General features: G+C 45.4%; 1 protein-coding gene across 1 annotated transcript; it reads right to left on the bottom strand.

The window, feature by feature from the left end:
• Positions 1-4,042: 4,042 nt before the first annotated feature.
• Positions 4,043-8,277, bottom strand: tmem178a (transmembrane protein 178a; the record flags this gene model as incomplete). The annotated part of the gene is made up of 4 exons (XM_084570186.1): positions 4,043-4,284; positions 4,464-4,601; positions 5,050-5,163; positions 7,746-8,277. The coding sequence occupies 4 exons, from the start codon at positions 8,275-8,277 to the stop codon at positions 4,043-4,045; spliced, it is 1,026 nt and encodes a 341-aa protein (XP_084426312.1).
• Positions 8,278-18,938: the final 10,661 nt, after the last annotated feature.

Raw genomic sequence — 18,938 nt, forward strand, 5'->3', positions numbered from 1 at the left:
AATTCACTTGAATGATGGTTTATGTTTTATATGAACTCAATGTCTCTATTCTCTCTCTAACATGGAGCAGTTCATCTGATTATATAATGAATTAATATTTATTAAAGTATATTTACACAGATGGACACATCTACATCCTGTCTACTCTGAGGGTTTATGATGAAGCTGAAAGTTTGTTAGTGATGCTGCAATAGGTCCTGGCTGCTGAGGGACTTCCTATGATGCTTTAGGTCTAGGCTGCTGGATCTAAGCTGCCGGAGGACTTCCCATGATGCTATAGGTTCAGGCCGTTGGGTCTGGGCTGCTGGGGGACCTTGCATGATGCTATAGGTCTAGGCTGCTGGGTCTAAGCTGCTACAGGACTTCCCACGATGCACTGAGCCCGTCCTCTGCCGTCATCTTTCAGCATGTCATTAAATCCTCTGTCTATGTCCCTGGAGACAAGGTGGAATTTTGTTGAAGTTGTGTAAATAAATAAAGTTCAGTTGAATCATGTCGACGTCATGCTTTCTTGGTCCTGACTGGCAGTCTCTCTAAGGGTCAAAGGTCACCCGTGGACACAGTAGCTTAACTGGACTTTTAAACCGTTGTCAGAGATTCAGTTTCTTCTTCGTGTCAACACACTGTTGTTTTGCGCAGGATGTTCAGTAACAGAGAAGTAAAGTTATCCCGTGTTCCTCCAGCGGGTCAACATGTCAATGATTCGATCAGTTTCATGTCAAAAGACTAAACTAATGTGAACTAGGTCACTCATATTTATAAATATAGAGTGAGTTTTCATAAAAAGACAAAGAAGTAGTTTCTCCTTCATGTTTGTGTCTAGTCCTGAATAGACAGAGTAGAAGAAGATGACCACGATGTCTGTCCCAGTCTCTAATATCATCATCATCATCATCAATGATCAGTGACTATTACCAGAGGGTTTCCATGGAGACTAAGTGAATAAACTGCTTTACATCTAAACATCAATCACTGTAAAACTTTACAGATGAAGAGGTTCTGCTGCTGTGAAGCATCAAGTCTACTGGAAATAGAATAATAGAAGAAGTAGAAGTAGTGTTTCCTCCATGTTTGTGTCTAGTCCTGAAGACGATGACCAAGATGTCTCCACATCAGGGACCTCCGTGTTTCTGTCCCTCCTGGAAACCCCTCACCCTGATGTTTTACCCCACGTGGAGCACCTCATCCATCAGTCTGATTATTAATTAGTGGACGATCTGATTGGCAGCACCTTCCTCTAGAGATGAAGATTGGACACATCAAGTGAAATCTGTCAGTATAACATTGTATAGCTTCTGATCAATAATGGTGAATATCTGGTCAAAAGTTTAACGTCTTCTGATCAATAATCCACTTGATCAGACTTGATACTGATCGACGTGAGTTTTGTTAGAGATGAACCACAGAGCCTCCTTAGTTCACCTTACAAATATTTAATCGTAATAAATACATCAACCAGTTGCACCAGAAACCAGGAGACACTTGAGACTGTTCATGTTTATTTACAGCAGGGGGCGCAAGAGGGCACCAGAGCGTCCAGGAGTATCAGAGGGTTTGGGGCAATATGAGGGAGCGTCACAGGATATCAGAGTATCAGATGGTATGCGGGGGTATGAGAGGGGATCAGAGGGTATCAAGAGTATCAGAGGGTATTGGGGGTATGAAAGGGGATCAGAGTATTAGAGAGTATCAGAGGGTATATGGAGTATCAGAGGGTAGCAGGAGGTAGAGGTTATTACGGGTACTAGTTGTATCAGAAGGTACTGAGGATTCAGGCGCATCAGAGGGTATCAGGGGGTATCAAAGGATATCAGAGGGTATCAGAGGGTATCAGGGGGTATCAAAGGGTATCAGAGAGTATCAGAGGGTATCAGGGGGTATCAGAGGGTATCAGGGGGTATCAGGGGGTATCAAAGGGTATCAGAGGGTATCAGGGGGTATGACGGGGTATCAAAGGGTATCAGAGAGTACCAGAGGGTATCGGAGGGTATCAGGGGGTATGAGGGGGTATCAAAGGGTATCAGAGAGTATCAAAGGGTATCAGAGGGTATCAGAGGGTATCAGGGGGTATGAGGGGGTATGAGGGGGTATCAAAGGGTATCAGAGGGTATCAGGGGATATCAGAGGGTATCAGAGGGTATCAGAGGGTATGAGGGGGTATGAGGGGGTATCAAAGGGTATCAGAGGGTATCAAGTCATATTAGAATTACATGAGCAGGTACAGACGCCGACTCTGACTCCTTGATATAGTAAATAACACAGCACCAAGCAACAGTCATCCTGTTATCAGGGTCATATACCTGGACAACCTGGTCCACCCATACCTCCCTTCACTTCCTGTGTGAGAAGAAGACAGATCCAGAGTCTGAGGGCTGAAGGGACCAGTCTGGTTCTGGACCAAGAGTTCCGCGGTCGTATGTCAGCGATGTTCAGTTTGTGGCGGAGCTGGAGGCGACGGCAGAGTTTATTCAGTAATATAAATGCTTTATATACATATAATTGTCTGGAGGAAGAACCCTGGGATCCAAACTACCAGTGACTCCAGGACATGGTTCTGTGGTCAGGTGGGTCGTCCTCTGGGACCAGAAGACAAAACATCATGATCAGAAGATTCAGGCGATTCTGGTCCAGTCTGATCTCTGTCGCTGGTTTCTCATCACTTCGGCCTCCATCACTGCAACTGTAACTCAGAGTCTGTGGGTTGTGACTAATTATTGACACCTGGAGTAGAGGACGGGAGACGGCCAGCTTGTCCATCAGTAGAACTTAGTGGCGGTCTCCACCCTGATGCTTCAGCTCCTGAACACTAAAGTTTATACCAGAGATGAACTGAGGAGGAACCGAGGAGGTCCCTCCAGACCACCAAGGTTGTTGTCGGGGGCGACAGGCGAGGCGAGAGACACACTCACGCTCCGTCAACCGTCTGTCTTTAGTGAGAGACACAGGAAGGCCCGGGGGACTGAGACAAACACACACACTAATACATAATTTGTGAGTGACAAGAATTAGGTTATGTGTGTCCTGGTCTACCCAGTCCCTCTGGTGTCCACCTGGTTACTCAACCATTAGACAGAGCACAGTACATGACTGACTGACTGACGGGGAGAACGGGTGAGAGAACAGGGGGACAGACACGGAGAAAATAACAGGGGGAGGAGGGGGTGAGTTGTGGGAGACACAGGCAGCTCTTTACATACACACTGGGTTTCACATTCTATGGCATTAGTGTAAATGGGCAACACACACACAACCGCACAGCTACAATATGCAGCATGGCAGAGACATAACTAAGCTGTAATTGCTGACGTGTATCAATTAATGTGAACAGCGGCATGTGCTGACCCCGGTCACTCATTATTACTGAGAGAGCAAGTGGTTCTGATTTACAGTCAGCTGAAACCAGAACCAGATCCACCACCACCACCACAGAGATAAACCAGACAGCAGAAATTATCAGCTGGAGAACATGAGAACAACTGAGATCTGAGAGTCTGGACGGATGGACCAGGTCTAAAGACTTGAACCAGGTCTGAGGACTTGGACCAGGTCTAAAGACTTGGACCAGGTCTGAGGACTTGGACCAGATGGACTGAGGACTGATCTCAGTGCTGTACAGTGTTTTTTGTTTACATCTGACTCTGGTCTCATCCAGTCCAGTCGGTGACGTTAGTCAGTGACAGTCAGAGTTGCTCTGTAGCCTGGGCTCATCTGGGCTCACTTGGACTCACCTGGGCTCACCTGGACTCACCTGGACCTGATTAATGACACCTGTACATGAGGACCAGGTGAGTCCGACCCAGAGCTCAGCAGGAACTAGATTTACAGATTTCATAAACTAAACATTCACCTGGATTTTAGATTGAGAGTTTTTAAAGGTTCATTAATATCCACATCAGAAATGACTAATACTGGAGGAGTTCCTCCCAGAACCCGGCTTCAGTGGACCTGCCCCAGTTCGGACACTGCCCCAGAGTTCAACCATTAACGCTGCTCCTCCTGTTCTTCCTCCTCCTCCCCCTCCTCTTGACGGACAGCCAGCTGATCAGACGGAAGACTCCCGGGCGGTTTTGGATCGTAGCGCTCCGGCCCGGCTCAGGAAAGGGAAGGTGGTACCAACACAGCCGGATGCCACAGTGAGACCCAGACTGGCCCAGGCGCAGTAGATCGACCAACCATAACCGTGATCCACGTCTGCCGGCAGGCCGTAGATGAAGGGCGGGTTCCTGGAGAGGTCGTAGGTCACACTGGCTGCATACGTACACAGAGAGATGGTGCAGAAAATCCCTGGAAATGGTCCAGACAGAACCAATCAGAACAGAGAACAGAACGGATTCAATCTTAATCTTCAGTCAAACTGAAGTGTTGATGGTGTCCCTCTCTGGACTCCTGTTGTAAGCTCCAGCAGTCGCCAGCAGAGGGAGCCACAAGTCTACAGGTGAATAACTACCATGATGAAGAGTTACCTGCCATGAGGAAGAGGAGTCCGGAAACGTGCTGTGTCAGACTCTCCTCCCAGAAGAATCCAACTGACGCCACAATGCTTCCACAGAGAAGTACGGCCGCCGCCATACCCAGAAATCCAGCTGTGATCCTCCGCAGGTCTGTGGACACGCAGTCATGGAGACAGATGTTACACACATGTGACAGTGAACTGTGGCATCTCGTTGTGACGCCTGTAGAAACATTAAACGGACGACAACCTGAAAACATGTTTTCACTGCTGAGGAAAGACTGATGGATAAATGTTTAAAGTGAAAGACTGCCAGCAACGAGAGTGGTACATGAAGAAGCACAGAGAGCGTTGCCGTGGTAACTGCCTCCTGCTCACCCCCCACTGTCCCTCTGTTACAGGACTTACAGGACTGTCATGGTATGTTTCCGTGGCAACCAGGAAACCCCACTGCAACACTTCAGACGTCCATATGATAGAGTCTGGATGAACATTATTTACTCTAGTCAGCGTCCAGTCAGAGATGGGACATCCCCTGTCCTCTGTCCCCTTGCCCATTGTCCCTGTCCACTGTCCCTCTCCTCTGGTGGTGAACTTACGCAGTAGGTGCCACTCGTCCTGTTGGATGGTCCTGGTCAGGTTCAGAGGGATGTTCCTCAGTCTGATTGGCTGAGAGAAGTGATATTTCACAGCGGTGCAGCGGTCGGCTATACCTGCAGGAACACAGGTGAGACATCGTTAGCGTCCAAAGACTCCAGACAACATGGCTGACAGTCTCCTGGTGCATTATGGGAAACATGGGACGCTTGTAGACAAACACTCCGCTGCTCGGATTAAATCATCAGAGCTTCACATTTTAGAGCTACACATGTCAGAGCTCCGTATGTTAGAGCTTCACATGTTAGAGCTTCACATGTTAGAGCTTCACGTGTTAGAGCTTCACATATTAGAGTTTCATATGTTAGACATTCACGTGTTAGAGCTTCGCGTTTTAGAGCTTCACATGTTAGAGCTTCACGTATTAGACCTTCACATGTTAAGAGCATCACGTGTTAGAGCTTCACATGTTAGAGCTTCACGTATTAGAGCTTCACATGTTAAGAGCATCACGTGTTAGAGCTTCACATGTTAGAGCATCACGTGTTAGAGCTTCCCGCATTAGAGCTTCACATGTTAGAGCGTCACGTATTAGAGCTTCACGTGTTAGAGCTTCGTGTTTTAGAGCTTCGCGTTTTAGAGCTTCACATGTTAGAGCTTCGTGTGTTAGAGCTTCACATGTTAGAGCATCACGTGTTAGAGCTTCACGTATTAGAGCTTCACATGTTAGAGCTTCTCGTACTAGAGCTTCACATGTTAGAGCTTCACATGTTAGAGCTTCACGTATTAGAGCTTCACATGTTAGAGCTTCTCGTACTAGAGCTTCACGTGTTAGAGCTTCGTGTTTTAGAGCTTCGCGTTTTAGAGCTTCACATGTTAGAGCTTCGTGTGTTAGAGCTTCACATGTTAGAGCTTCACATGTTGGTAGTACGGTGTTATTGGGGTCCAGCTCTAAGTCAGAACTTCATGTTCTTGATTTGAAGGTAGTAGTAATGGTAGCGCCAGTGATCATGTGACCAGCTGATGGCAATAACAGTGATCATGTGACGAGATGATAGTAGTGACAGTGACCATGTGACCTCAGACTGCAGCAGACATAGAACCAGTCTTCCTCTGTGTTTGCTCCGAGCTGCCTCTGATCATCTCCTCTGGGATCGATTGATCTAATCTGATCTGAGCTCAGGGTCCAGCCTAATGCAGTGTAATGATATGTAACATAATGTTAGCTAATGTGATTTGAAGCGCTGTAATCTGATGTGTGGTCTGAGTGTTGTCGGGGTCCAGCTCCTCTCCGCTCACCATCCCTCTGACCTCCAGCTCTCAGGTCGGCAGCTCGCCAGAGACTGCAGCGACAAAAACTGCAGACGTCACCGTTACCAACCACTTCTCAGCCTGCACAGGCCTGACTACAGCACCTGCAGCAGAACCAGTTTGGAACCAGTCTAGGGCCAGTCACAGCCAGTCTGAACCAGTCTGAAACCAGTTTGCAACCAGTCTGAACTAGTCTGGAATAATATAGACTGGTTCTGCAGACGCCACATTACCAACCACTTCTCAGCCTGCACAGGCCCTACTACAGCAGCTGCAGCAGATGGGTACAGGAGCCAGTCTGAAATCAGTCTTAAATCAGTCTGGACCAGTTGGATACTAGTGTGAAACCAGTGTGAAACCAGTGTGAAACCAGTCTGGAACCAGTTTGGAAAAGACTGAACTACGTAGTCTGAACCAGTCTGATACTAATCCAAAACCAGTCTGAACCAGTCATATACCAGTGTGGAACCAGCCTGGAACCATCTGGACCAGTGTGAAACCAGTCTGATACCAGTCTGAACCAGTCTAATACCAATCTGAACCACTTTCTTATTATTTCTGTAACAGTGCTGCTTCTAAAAACAGCTTGGATCTAGTTTCTATAAATAATAATCTTCTCTTTCTCCTCTTCTTCGTCTCGGATTTGTGAAGCTCTGCCCCAGGAAATGAGTCTGAATCTATTTAAAACCAGAGTGAAACCACTTTAAAACAAGAGTGAATGCAATTTGAAACCAGTTTAAAAACAGAGTGAAACCAGTTTAAAAACAGAATGTGAAACAATTCAAAACCAGAGTGAAACCGATTCAAAAACCAGAGTGTGCAGCCAGTCTGAAACTGGTTCAGTCAGAGTTGTCATGAACAATCCAGAATCTACTTTAATCCAGTGTAAAACCGTTATTATTGAGCGTCCTGGACTGATATCATCACACAGTGAGATGTGTTCACACTGACAGCTGACGGACAACATATCCCACAATCCATAAGTCACCTGTCACAACATGAATCTTTCAGGACAGGTGTGTCTACATGTTATATAAACATACAGATTGTATATGTAGTTTGTCACCGTAATATACTTATAACTATATTGATTTACTGATCAATCAGTCTATAGGAATCTATAAGTGTGTATATACAGTAAACAGTATAGTGTTTACAGACATATATGGGCCTATATATATATATATACAGTATATATATGTATAGGCCCATATATGTCTGTATATGTAGGTACAGTACAGTACTGTACATAATACATACATAATACTGTATACTGTTTACATAATATGACAGATATGTTATATGGGCACATATAAATATAGCACAGTATATATGTATATAAATGAGTATAAAACGTATATATGTATATCTGATGTACATGTCTGACCCCGGACGATGAGCTTGTCGATGTCTGGGTCCAGGCCCTTGAAGTAGCACTTCCTCCACAGGCCGGAGTGCGTGGAGAACAGCGGCCTGCCGCACTCCGTCTCCAGGATGCCCATCCCCAGGATGGCCCGCCAGTTCTCCAGCAGCTCCTCCTCTCTGCTGCCCACATGCACGGGCTTCATCAGCGCCACGTCCCGCTGCCGGGATGCGCCGCTGCCGGTGTCCACCAGCGGCAGGTGGTAGATGGGCATCTCGCGGTTCTTCTGGTCGTTGGAGTCGGATCCGTGGCGGTCGCAGTTGTCCTTGTGTCGGCGGGTGTCGGTCTCGTACCAGTGGTCGGTGGAGATGGCGGTGACCAGCAGCAGCAGGGACAGTACGCTGAGGCACAGGCTCACCGCGGACACCGTCACCGTCGCCGGCCGGGCTCTCTCCATGGCCGGGACATGGACCGAGCCGGTCCCAGTGCCGGTCCCGGAGCAGGTCCCGGAGCAGGTCCCGGTGCTGCCGCTCGCTCGGTTCCCGTTACTGGGCATCTTCTGCTGCCATCCTCGCGCCCGTCAGCCGTTCCCCGTCCGTCCTGCCCTCGAGAGCTCGTTGTCATGCCGACTGACGGAGCTGCGTCAAGGTGACCGCAGGTAGCACGGCGGCACCGGAAATCCCACGCTTTCAAAATAAACTGCAGACCGCACAAGACGTGGTAGTGGTGTAATTTATTAGTAGATGTAGTATTAGTATGAAAATGCTAGCCGTTGGCTCGTGTCTCCATCTCTGGCGTGGAAGAGGAGCTCCACGTTAATGTCTCTGTGGATAAAAGGTTCTTCTTTTGCTCCTTTAGTTTTAACCACAGACTTTATTTTGCAGCTTTAAATGTTTTCATGGTTCTAGTAGAGATAAGTTTATCATCTGACCACAACAGAAACATTTTCACTGATCAGTTGCATGGACACAAACTCTGCTTACTACATTCGCTTGATAGACTCTTATTGTGAAAGTCCGGACAGGAAGTAGCGAGTGGAGCTGAGTGGAGCTGTTGTGACAGTAGGAGGTCAATGATCACAAAACACGATGAACACATGAACACAGCACATGTTGAACAAATGAACACATGATGAACAAATGATGAACTCATGATGAACACATGATGAACACATGATGAACTCATGATGAACTCATTAAGAACACATGAACACATGATGAACACATGATGAACTCACTATAAACTCACTATAAACTCACTATAAACTCATTAAGAACACACAATGAACAAATGAACACATGATGAACACATGATGAACTCATTAAGAACACATGATGAACACATGATGAACTCACTATAAACTCATTAAGAACACATGATGAACTCGTTAGGAACACATGAACACATGCAGAACCAATGACGAACTCATTAAGAACACATGATGAACACATGATAAACCAATGATGAACTCATTAAGAACACACGATGAACACATGGACACATGATGAACTTATGATCACAACACATGATGATAACATGAACACATGCAGAACCAATGATGAACTCACTGAGAACACATGATGAACACATGATGAACACATGATCACAGCCCATGATGAACACATGAACACAAGCAGAACCAATGATGAACTAATTGAGAACACATGATGAACACATGATGAACACATGATCACAGCCCATGATGAACACATGAACACAAGCAGAACCAATGATGAACTCATTGAGAACACATGATGAACACATGATGAACACATGATCACAGCCCATGATGAACACATGAACACAAGCAGAACCAATGATGAACTCATTGAGAACACATGATGAACACATGATGAACACATGATCACAGCCCATGATGAACACATGAACACAAGCAGAACCAATGATGAACTCATTGAGAACACACGATGAACACAAGATGAACACATGATGAACTCGTTCAGAACACATGATACACATATGATCCCAGCACATGATGAACACATGAATTAATTATGAACACACGAACACATGGTGTGGATGCTGGTAGCGTTGTCATGGAAACATCAGCAGGAGTCATTGTCTCAGAAATAATAACAGAAACAAAGTAAGAGTCTTTCACATAACCGTGTTTTATTTTGAAAAGACCAGGAGAGTGACATCACTGCTGACTGAGTGGACAGAGAGCCATGGACCACACCATGATGAAGATGATGATGAAGATTTAATAACAATTACTGGCTCATAATAACTAGACCCTGTGTTAGAGTCTCAGGTGATGAAGATGATGATGGAGGTGATGATGATGGTGATTATGATGAAGGTCATAAAGGTGAGGAGGTGATGAAGGTGATGAGGAAGATACTGATGAGGGTGGTGATGAAGCTGATGGTGAGGATGAAGGTGATTAAGATGATGATGATGATGATGATGAAGGTGGCGATGGTGATGATGAAGGTGACTTTTCGCGTCCTCTGTTGGTCTCAGCTGACTCGTCAGGATGTTGTCGTGTTTCCGTGGTGACCTGGTGACTGATGCCTCATGGGAAATCTCAGGTGACTCCTGTCGTCCTCTCAGAGTCAAACTCAACGTGACAGAGAAAAAAAAAAAAAAACTTGTCCATTAGTTGATCAATAATTCATCAGCGTCCCGGCTGGACTCTGCTGCTTCCTGTAACACGACCCCCCTCCCCTCCCCCTGGAATGGCAACCCCTCCCCCTCTCCCTAGAGTCCCCCACCTTGACTTTGACGTCTGTGATTGGCTGAAGGGACAGAGGTGGAAATAAGTGGAGGTAAATGTGGTCATCAATCAGCTGATCAGTAATCAGCTGTGAAATAAAGAACAGATCTAAAAACGATCGATCTCTAAAATCATGTATTGATCCACGGCCGACGGACTGATCGATGATTAAAGCTTCAGATGGTTCAGATTCTACAGCGTCAGCTTCTCTGTTTGGTTTTCAGGGTGACTGCAGCTCTGCAGGGAAACACATTCAGACTGTGGTTCTATTCCTGGTTCTCTGTCTGAGAATCAGGAATAGAACCAGAGCAGTAAACGCTGTGTTATACTGGTCTCAACTGAGGTTCTGAGCATCGAGGAGTAAACTGAGAACCTTTAATGTCTGACAACGGCTGTGTGAACTGCTATGAAATACAAAGAGGTCTGTTGTTCTGGTTTAAAAACAAGTGACTGAGAACGAGTCAGTGAAACAGAACCATGTGACATGCCAAATGATGTGTTCTCGTGTTTAATGCAGTGCGATGAAACCTGATCAAATAAATATTGATCTGTTTTCCTGTGAACAGGAAGTCATCTGAGCGCGCTCAGTGACCTCCAGGCCTCTGTGTTGAAAATTAATATTTTTATTTATATTTCATACGTGGTGCAGATCAGAAAGGAACCAACATGGAACCAACATAGAACCAACATGGAACTGATGTGGAACCAACATGGAACTGATGTGGAACCAATGTGGAACCGACATGGAACTGACAAGGAACCAACATGGAACCAAAATGGAAGCGTCATGGAACCAACAGGGAACCAATATTGAACCAACATGGAACCAAAATGGAAACTGACATGGAGCGAGGGTGGAACCAACATGGAACCTACATGGAACCAACGGGAAACCAACATGGAACCGATGTGGAACTGACATGGAACCAACACGGAACAACACTGAACAACATGGAACTGACATGGAACCGGAAGGAACCATCATGGAACCAACATGGAACCACCATGGAACCCGACATGGAACCAATACGGAACAACACGGAACCGACATGGAACCGGCAAGGAACCTACATGGAACCAACATGGAACCCGACATGGAACCGACATGGAACCAACGGGGAACCAACATGGAACCGATGTGGACCCGACGTGGAACCACCTTGGAACCGATGTGGAACCGACATGGAACTGACAAGGAACCAACATGGAACCAATATTGTACCGACATGGAACCGGCAAGGAACCATCATGGAACCGACATGGAACCAAAATGGAACCAACGGGGAACCAAGATGAAACCGATGTGGAACCAAAATGGAACCAACACGGAACCGACATGGAACCGCAAGGAACCATCATGGAACCAACATGGAACCAACGGGGAACCAGCATGGAACCAATGTGGAACCGACATGGAACTGACAAGGAACCGATGTGGAACCGACATGGAACTGACAAGGAACCAACATGGAACCAATATTGTACCGACATGGAACCGGCAAGGAACCATCATGGAACCAACATGGAACCAATGTGGAACCGACATGGAACTGACAAGGAACCAACACGGAACCAATATTGTACTGACATGGAACCGGCAAGGAACCATCATGGAACCAACATGGAACCAACACGGAACAACACGGAACTGACATGGAACCATCATGGAACCAACATGGAACCAATGGGGAACCGATGTGGAACCAACATGGAACTGACAAGGAACCAACACGGAACCGTCTGAGAACACTGACCAGGAACAAGGACACGGGAAATAAACTGAATGACACCACAGGAACTTTGAGTCTAGGAGGCGCTTAGTTCCAGGTGTCTCCAGGTGTCTCCAGTCAGAGGACAGGACGTCATCTACTTTCATTCAGACTTGACAATAACAGTGTTTCTCTGCAGTCTCCATCAGCTGCTCAGAGACAGAAACCTCCACAATCAATAATTGGGTGGGATATTTCCCACGATCCTCAGCTCTCTGTGTGTCATTAGCATTGTTAGCATCACCCCCCCAACCCCCCCCCCCCCCCCGACTCCCCCTATCATCAGAAGTTATTGATTGTTGTCCTCCATCAGCTCCTATCGACCGACAGGACAGATACTGCAGCCTCACCTTCCAACGGGTGGGGGTGTGGTCGGGGGGGGGGGGTGATGATCATGACCAGAGTTTTAATTAACACTCAGTCAGCGCAAGTGTTCTCTCTCTGAGGTGTGAATATAATCGCTGTGTTGAAGCTGCTGATGATAGAGGTCACAGAGTCGGGGGGGGGGGAGTTGGTGGGGGGGGGGGGGGGTGGTTGGGGGATGGGGGGTATTGATCAGTGCATTGAATCCTTGCAGACTAGTTCACCGTCACCTCTTGTCCCACCTCAGAGACACTGATGATACTGTTTCTAAACCTTCAAGATGAAAATCAATGGATTTACTGATCTATGATCAGCTGTTGATTGACTGATCAGCTGACTTCTTGCTGCTGTTTCACAATAAAATCAGTAACAGTCAGAATGACCCGATGGATGATTAGTTAAAGCAGCATTAGTGATTTGTTTCTTCAGCTGTCGTCATATTTAATGTTCTTGTGAACTCAGTTTGACTGTGATCAGGTGATCGGGTTATTCGTCGTCATATTGATCAGTTTGGACGGGAAGTGTTAAACCATCAGACTGTAGATGAACTAATCGATCATCTGTGTCAGGATCAAGTTCAACCAGACTTTATGTGAGTGAAGGTGAAGTCGTGAAGATGAAGACGTTTCTAAAATGTCTTCATCGGGGGGACCTGGTAGGACTCATACACCTCCGTCCTGCATGTTCACCCACCGCTAGAAGAAATACGTCACTCCATCATCTTCATCGTCCTCATAGTCATCATCATCTTCACAGCAGACAGCCTGCAGCACAGTTTTACTTCATCTTACTGTGTTTGATGTCCACCAGTGATCACATGATTGATGATGATGATGAAACACCTCATTCCAGCAATCCTGATGGTGTCTGTTCTGCAGAAACTTTATTCATGTCTAAAAAAAAGAAAAAGAAATCACATCATTGATGTCGATAAAAACAGAATCAGAGGAAGTCGTCTAACTGAAACAGCAGAGTGAGACCCCTCGCTCTCTCTCCCAGCTTTTTAATGAGCTGTTCCATAAATCCTCCATATTCATCCCGATCATCTGACATAAGCCTGAAGCATCTTTGTTCTCTCTGAGAGTCAAACACGATGAACACGTTCCTTCATGGACAGAATAACAGAACCGACCCGACACAGTCTGCATGCTGAGCAGCTGGAGACGCTGAGAGTTCAACATTAACATTCACTGCAGAGACAGAACACAGCAGCTCATCAGCTGACGACACCGAGCTTCACTCTTCATCAATAAACTCTGAGCCGAAGGTAGGCTGGCTACAAGCAGATTACACTGTAGCACCATCAGATTACACTGCAGCACCATCAGATTACACTGTAGCACTGTCAGATTACACTGTAGCACCATCAGATTACACTGTAGCGCTGTCAGATTACACTGTAGCACTCTCAGATTATGATGTAGCACTATCAGATTACACTGTAACACTGTACAAATGTCAGATTACACTGTAACACTGTACCACTACCACCAGATTACACTGTAACACTATCAGATTAGACTGTAGCACCATCAGATTACACTATAACACCCTCAGATTACACTTTAACACTGTAAAAGCAATTTATTACACTGTAACACAGTACAAACATAAGATTACACCGTAACACCACCAGTTTAAACTGTAACACTGTTCCACCCCCATCACAATACACTGTAAACCGCAGATTACACTGTAACACCCTCAGATTACACTGTACGACCATCAGATTATATTGTATCACCACCGGAGCACTCTGTATAACTACTAGATAACACTGTAACACTATAACACCACCAGATTAAACTGTAGCGCCCTCAGATTACACTGTAAAACACTGTAAAAGCACATATTACACTGTAACGCTGTAACACCACCAGATTACACTGTAACACTGTACGAACATCACACTAGGCTGTAACGCTGTAACACCACCGGGTTAAACTGTAACACTGTTCCACCACCATCAGAATTCACTGTAACACCATCTGATTACACTGTAACACTGTACCACTATCACCAGATTACACTGTAACACCATCAGATTACACTATAACGCTGTAAAAGCACCAGATTATAGTTGTAGCACCCTCAGATTACACTGTAACACGGTCAGATTACACTGTAACACTGTAGAAGCACCAGATTACACTGCAACACCATCAGATTACACTATAACGCTGTACAAACATCAGATTACACTGTAACACTGTACGACTATCAGATTACGCTGTATTGCCATCACTATACACTATAACACTACCAGATTACACTGTAACATTGTACCACCACCACCAGATTACACTGTAACACCATCAGATTGCACTATAACGCTGCAAAAGCAGCAGATTACAGTTGTAGCACCCTCAGATTACACTGTACGACCGTCAGATTACACTATAACACTGTAAAAGCACCAGATGACACTGTACGACCGTCAGATTACACTATAACATTGTATGAACATCAGATTACACTGTAACACTGTACGACCATCAGATTACACTGTATCGCCATCACTATTCACTATAACACTACCAGATTACACTGTAACACTGTACCACCACCACCACCAGATAACACAGAGATAATGGTCTAGCAGCCATTTAATGCTGTTCTCCAATTAACTATCAGGTCTTTTATATAGGGTGTATATTTAAAGATTGTTATTCAAATAAGTAATTGAAATTAACACCTGATTAATGTGGAATATGTCTTTTAATTCACTGTTGCACTCAGTAGGAACAGAGATGCTTTGGACTGAAGGATGGTCGGCAGGGCAGGAGGAAGTTTGGTGGTTGAGATGTGAAAGACATCACAGAGAAAGCTGTTTGTCTTTCTCAGTCTGCCTTCATGTAATGCAAAGTAAGTTTTCATCAACTTCCTGATAAAGAATTAACGGCTTTGTGGCGTCTGTGAAATCTCTCATCACAAGCGATCGACAAGTCCCCAGTTCACAGCGCAACAATGAAGTCACCACCTGAGAAAGGTTTCTCATATCAGACCTCTGAACCGGCCACTGGAAAGAAAATAGTTTTAGACCTTTTAGAGCTCTCATTGGGCTCCAGTGTAGGTCTGTTGTTTGGTTTTAGTAGCGTCATCGTATATTATACTCTTTCATCATCAACACTTCCCATCGTTTTCCCACCGTGTCTAACATGTTCTGAATTCACTTGTGGTAAAAGTCTCCTTGATTAATCGTGTTTTGTGGAGACGCTGCAGCATTCACGGTGCTAGTGCTAGTGCTAATAGTACAATACAGTCAAGCGCACGTTCCATGTGCTAGTGCCATGTAAAAATGGACCATGAGCCACAGTTGTCCCGCAGGCCGTAGTTTGGACACCGGCTATAGGACATGTAGCTGGTGAACATACCATACTGTACTTCATGGCTCTGTGTCTGAGCTCTGGGCAATGACAATAAAGTTCAGTGTAGTCTAATAAATCTTGTATTAATTCTTCAGAACATAATAGATAGATAGATAGATAGGTTTTTATTTGTCACATGCACAGTTATACATAGTACAATGCACAGTGAAATGTATTCTTGTACCTGCAGCCAGTAGCAAAAAATAAGTACTACAGTAAAACAGTAGTAATTGCAAATTTCTTAACACACAAGGTAAACAATATAAGTGTAAATGTACACCGAGAAAAATAGAATAAAATATAGACTGTAATATAGAATACAATAATGTATTTATTCCATGAGGAAGGACGGCCTCAGAGTCTTTATACGCCACAAAATGTTGGACATAAAGAACATTTACTGAAGGACCCATGAATATATGAGCAAGTGATGATGACTGAATGAATAAATGATCAGTGTATTGAGTTAAAAGTTGCAGCTGGTCAGAGCAGCTTCTTCTTCTTCTTCTTCTTCTTCTTCTTCTTCTTCTTCTCTGACTCTTTAAAGACAGTTCAACAAACATCCCACTTCCTGCTGCGCTGGAACATCTGACCTCGGTAATGAGAGCCTTCAGTCTCCACGTTTAAAAACGTTTTCTCTCCGTCCGCCCTCGGCTGTCCCTGTCGCCATGGCGACGCCCACGCCGCCATCTCCTCGTGGCTCGTTAGGGCCGGGGGTGTTGGGGGTGTCGGCGACGTTAATGAGGCCCAGCGGTGAAACGGCGGACGCTCAGCAGCTCGGCCTCATTAAACCTCGGCAGCAACGCAGAGGGTGACCTGTGCCCCCCCCCCCCCACCACCACCACCACCCTGCTGGGCTCAGATAATAACCCCCAACCACAACACCTCCACAAAATGAGCACGCCAAGGTTGACCACGGCCGACTCCCTGCAGGCAGATAACGATCTGAGCTGCTTTAAACTGCAGTCAGACTCTGAATCTGATGCTGCCTTCAGACGGACTCAGGTTTCATGTGTTCAACGTGTTTGACATGTTCATGAACGCCACATGAACGGCGCCATCTTGTGGTCATGACCTCATAGGTTTATGTACACATGTCCCATGTTTTAACTGATCTCACCAGTTTGAAAACAGCAAGACCTCCTGTTAGTATGAAGGGGGCGGGGCCTGATCACACCTGATCATAGAACAGAGCAGCTGTTCAGTCTATCCATCCATCCATCTATCTATCTATCTATCTATCCATCCATCCATCTATCTATCTATCCATCTATCTATCTGTCTGTGTTGCCATGGAAACAGTGATGTAATATTAATGCGTCCAATCAGGGAGCAGGTGAATTATTAATGTCCTCCAGGTTCAGATAGAATATTCAGTTTGATCGTCAGCAGGAGAGAAACACAAACACTGATGGATCTGATTATTATTATTATTATTATTATTATTATTAATAAATAGAAAGACAGATGTGTCCAGTAAGAGGACAGGTGTCTCCTAGTTTGGACTGAAAACATCTTCATGTCTTTGCAGCATAGAGGTAGAAACACATGTTTGAAAAGATGAAAACCAAGCTGGAATCCATGTGGACAGCAACGTAGGAGACGTGGAGATGTCTTGGTGGTCTTCTAAGACTCTAGACAGTCAGGACTGGAGGAGGACATGGAGTAAACTATACCTCTTCTTCTTCTACTGTTCTATTTCCAGTAGATTTGATGCTTCACAGCAGCACAGCCTCTTCATCAGTTAAGCTTCTATTGTTGAGATGAAGTTGATGACGATGGAGACATTAGAGACAGTAGAGACATACAGTATAGAGACATTGAAGACATTGGAGAGATAAAAAGACAGAGGCATCAGAGACAAACTGAGACAAACAGAGACATCATAGACAAATAGAGACAAACTGAGACATCAGAGACAAGCAGAGACAAATAGACACATCAGAGACAAGCAGAGACATCAGAGACAGAGACAAACAGAGACAAATAGAGACATCAGAGACAAACAGGGACATCAAAGACATCGGAGACAAACAGAGACATACAGAGACATCAGAAACAAATAGAGACAAATAGAGACATCATAGACAGAGACAAACAGAGACATCACAGACAAATAGAGACAAACTGAGACATCAGAGACAAATAGACACATCAGAGACAAGCAGAGACATCAGAGACAGAGACAAGCAGAGACATCAGAGACATAAAGAGACAAACTGAGACAAGCAGAGACAAATAGAGACATCAGAGACAAACAGAGACAAACAGAGACAAGCAGAGACATCAGAGACATCAGAGACAAATAGAGACAAATAGAGACAGATAGAGACATCGGAGACAAACTGAGACATCAGAGACGAGGACGAGCAGCAGCTGCAGTGTTCTGATCCTCTGGGAGTTTTTTAGTTTTTCTTTCTGACTCAGCAGCAGCCGACCAATCAGCTGCCTCCATGTCCAGCGATCAGCTGATCAGAGACCCGGTGTCTCCTGGAGGACGAGGACGAGGACATGTTGATGGCAGGCGGGGTCACGTGACCTGAGTCAGACAGAACCACAGAAGAAGAGAGGCTGAGCTCTGCAGTGTTTCTAGTGAATAATTCATCACTGATGAAAATTTAAAGACGCTGCAGCAGAGCTCTTTAAGATCTGCTGACGCTGGAGAAAAACAGCTGACACCGACGCCTTCCACTGCTGCTGTGACCTCTGACCTCTGACCTCACAGACAGACGTGAACAGCACAGGTCAACAGGAAGTGATGTGAGCAGGAAGAACAGCCTGTCTCCTGTGGTCAGTCTACAGCGCCTCCTGCTGGACGCTCCAGTCTGAACTCAGTGTTAGTATAAGGTGGAGCACAGAATATAAATATAGAACTTTAAATATTAACAACAGGAACAATTCACCCTCCTGGGCTAAAGGCTGAGACTAGGACACCCCAAAATGATCAACATGTCACAAAAGATAATAAATATGTGTT

Source organism: Chelon labrosus (assembly GCF_963514085.1).
Source record: "Chelon labrosus genome assembly, chromosome: 2".
Taxonomy (NCBI): domain Eukaryota; kingdom Metazoa; phylum Chordata; class Actinopteri; order Mugiliformes; family Mugilidae; genus Chelon; species Chelon labrosus.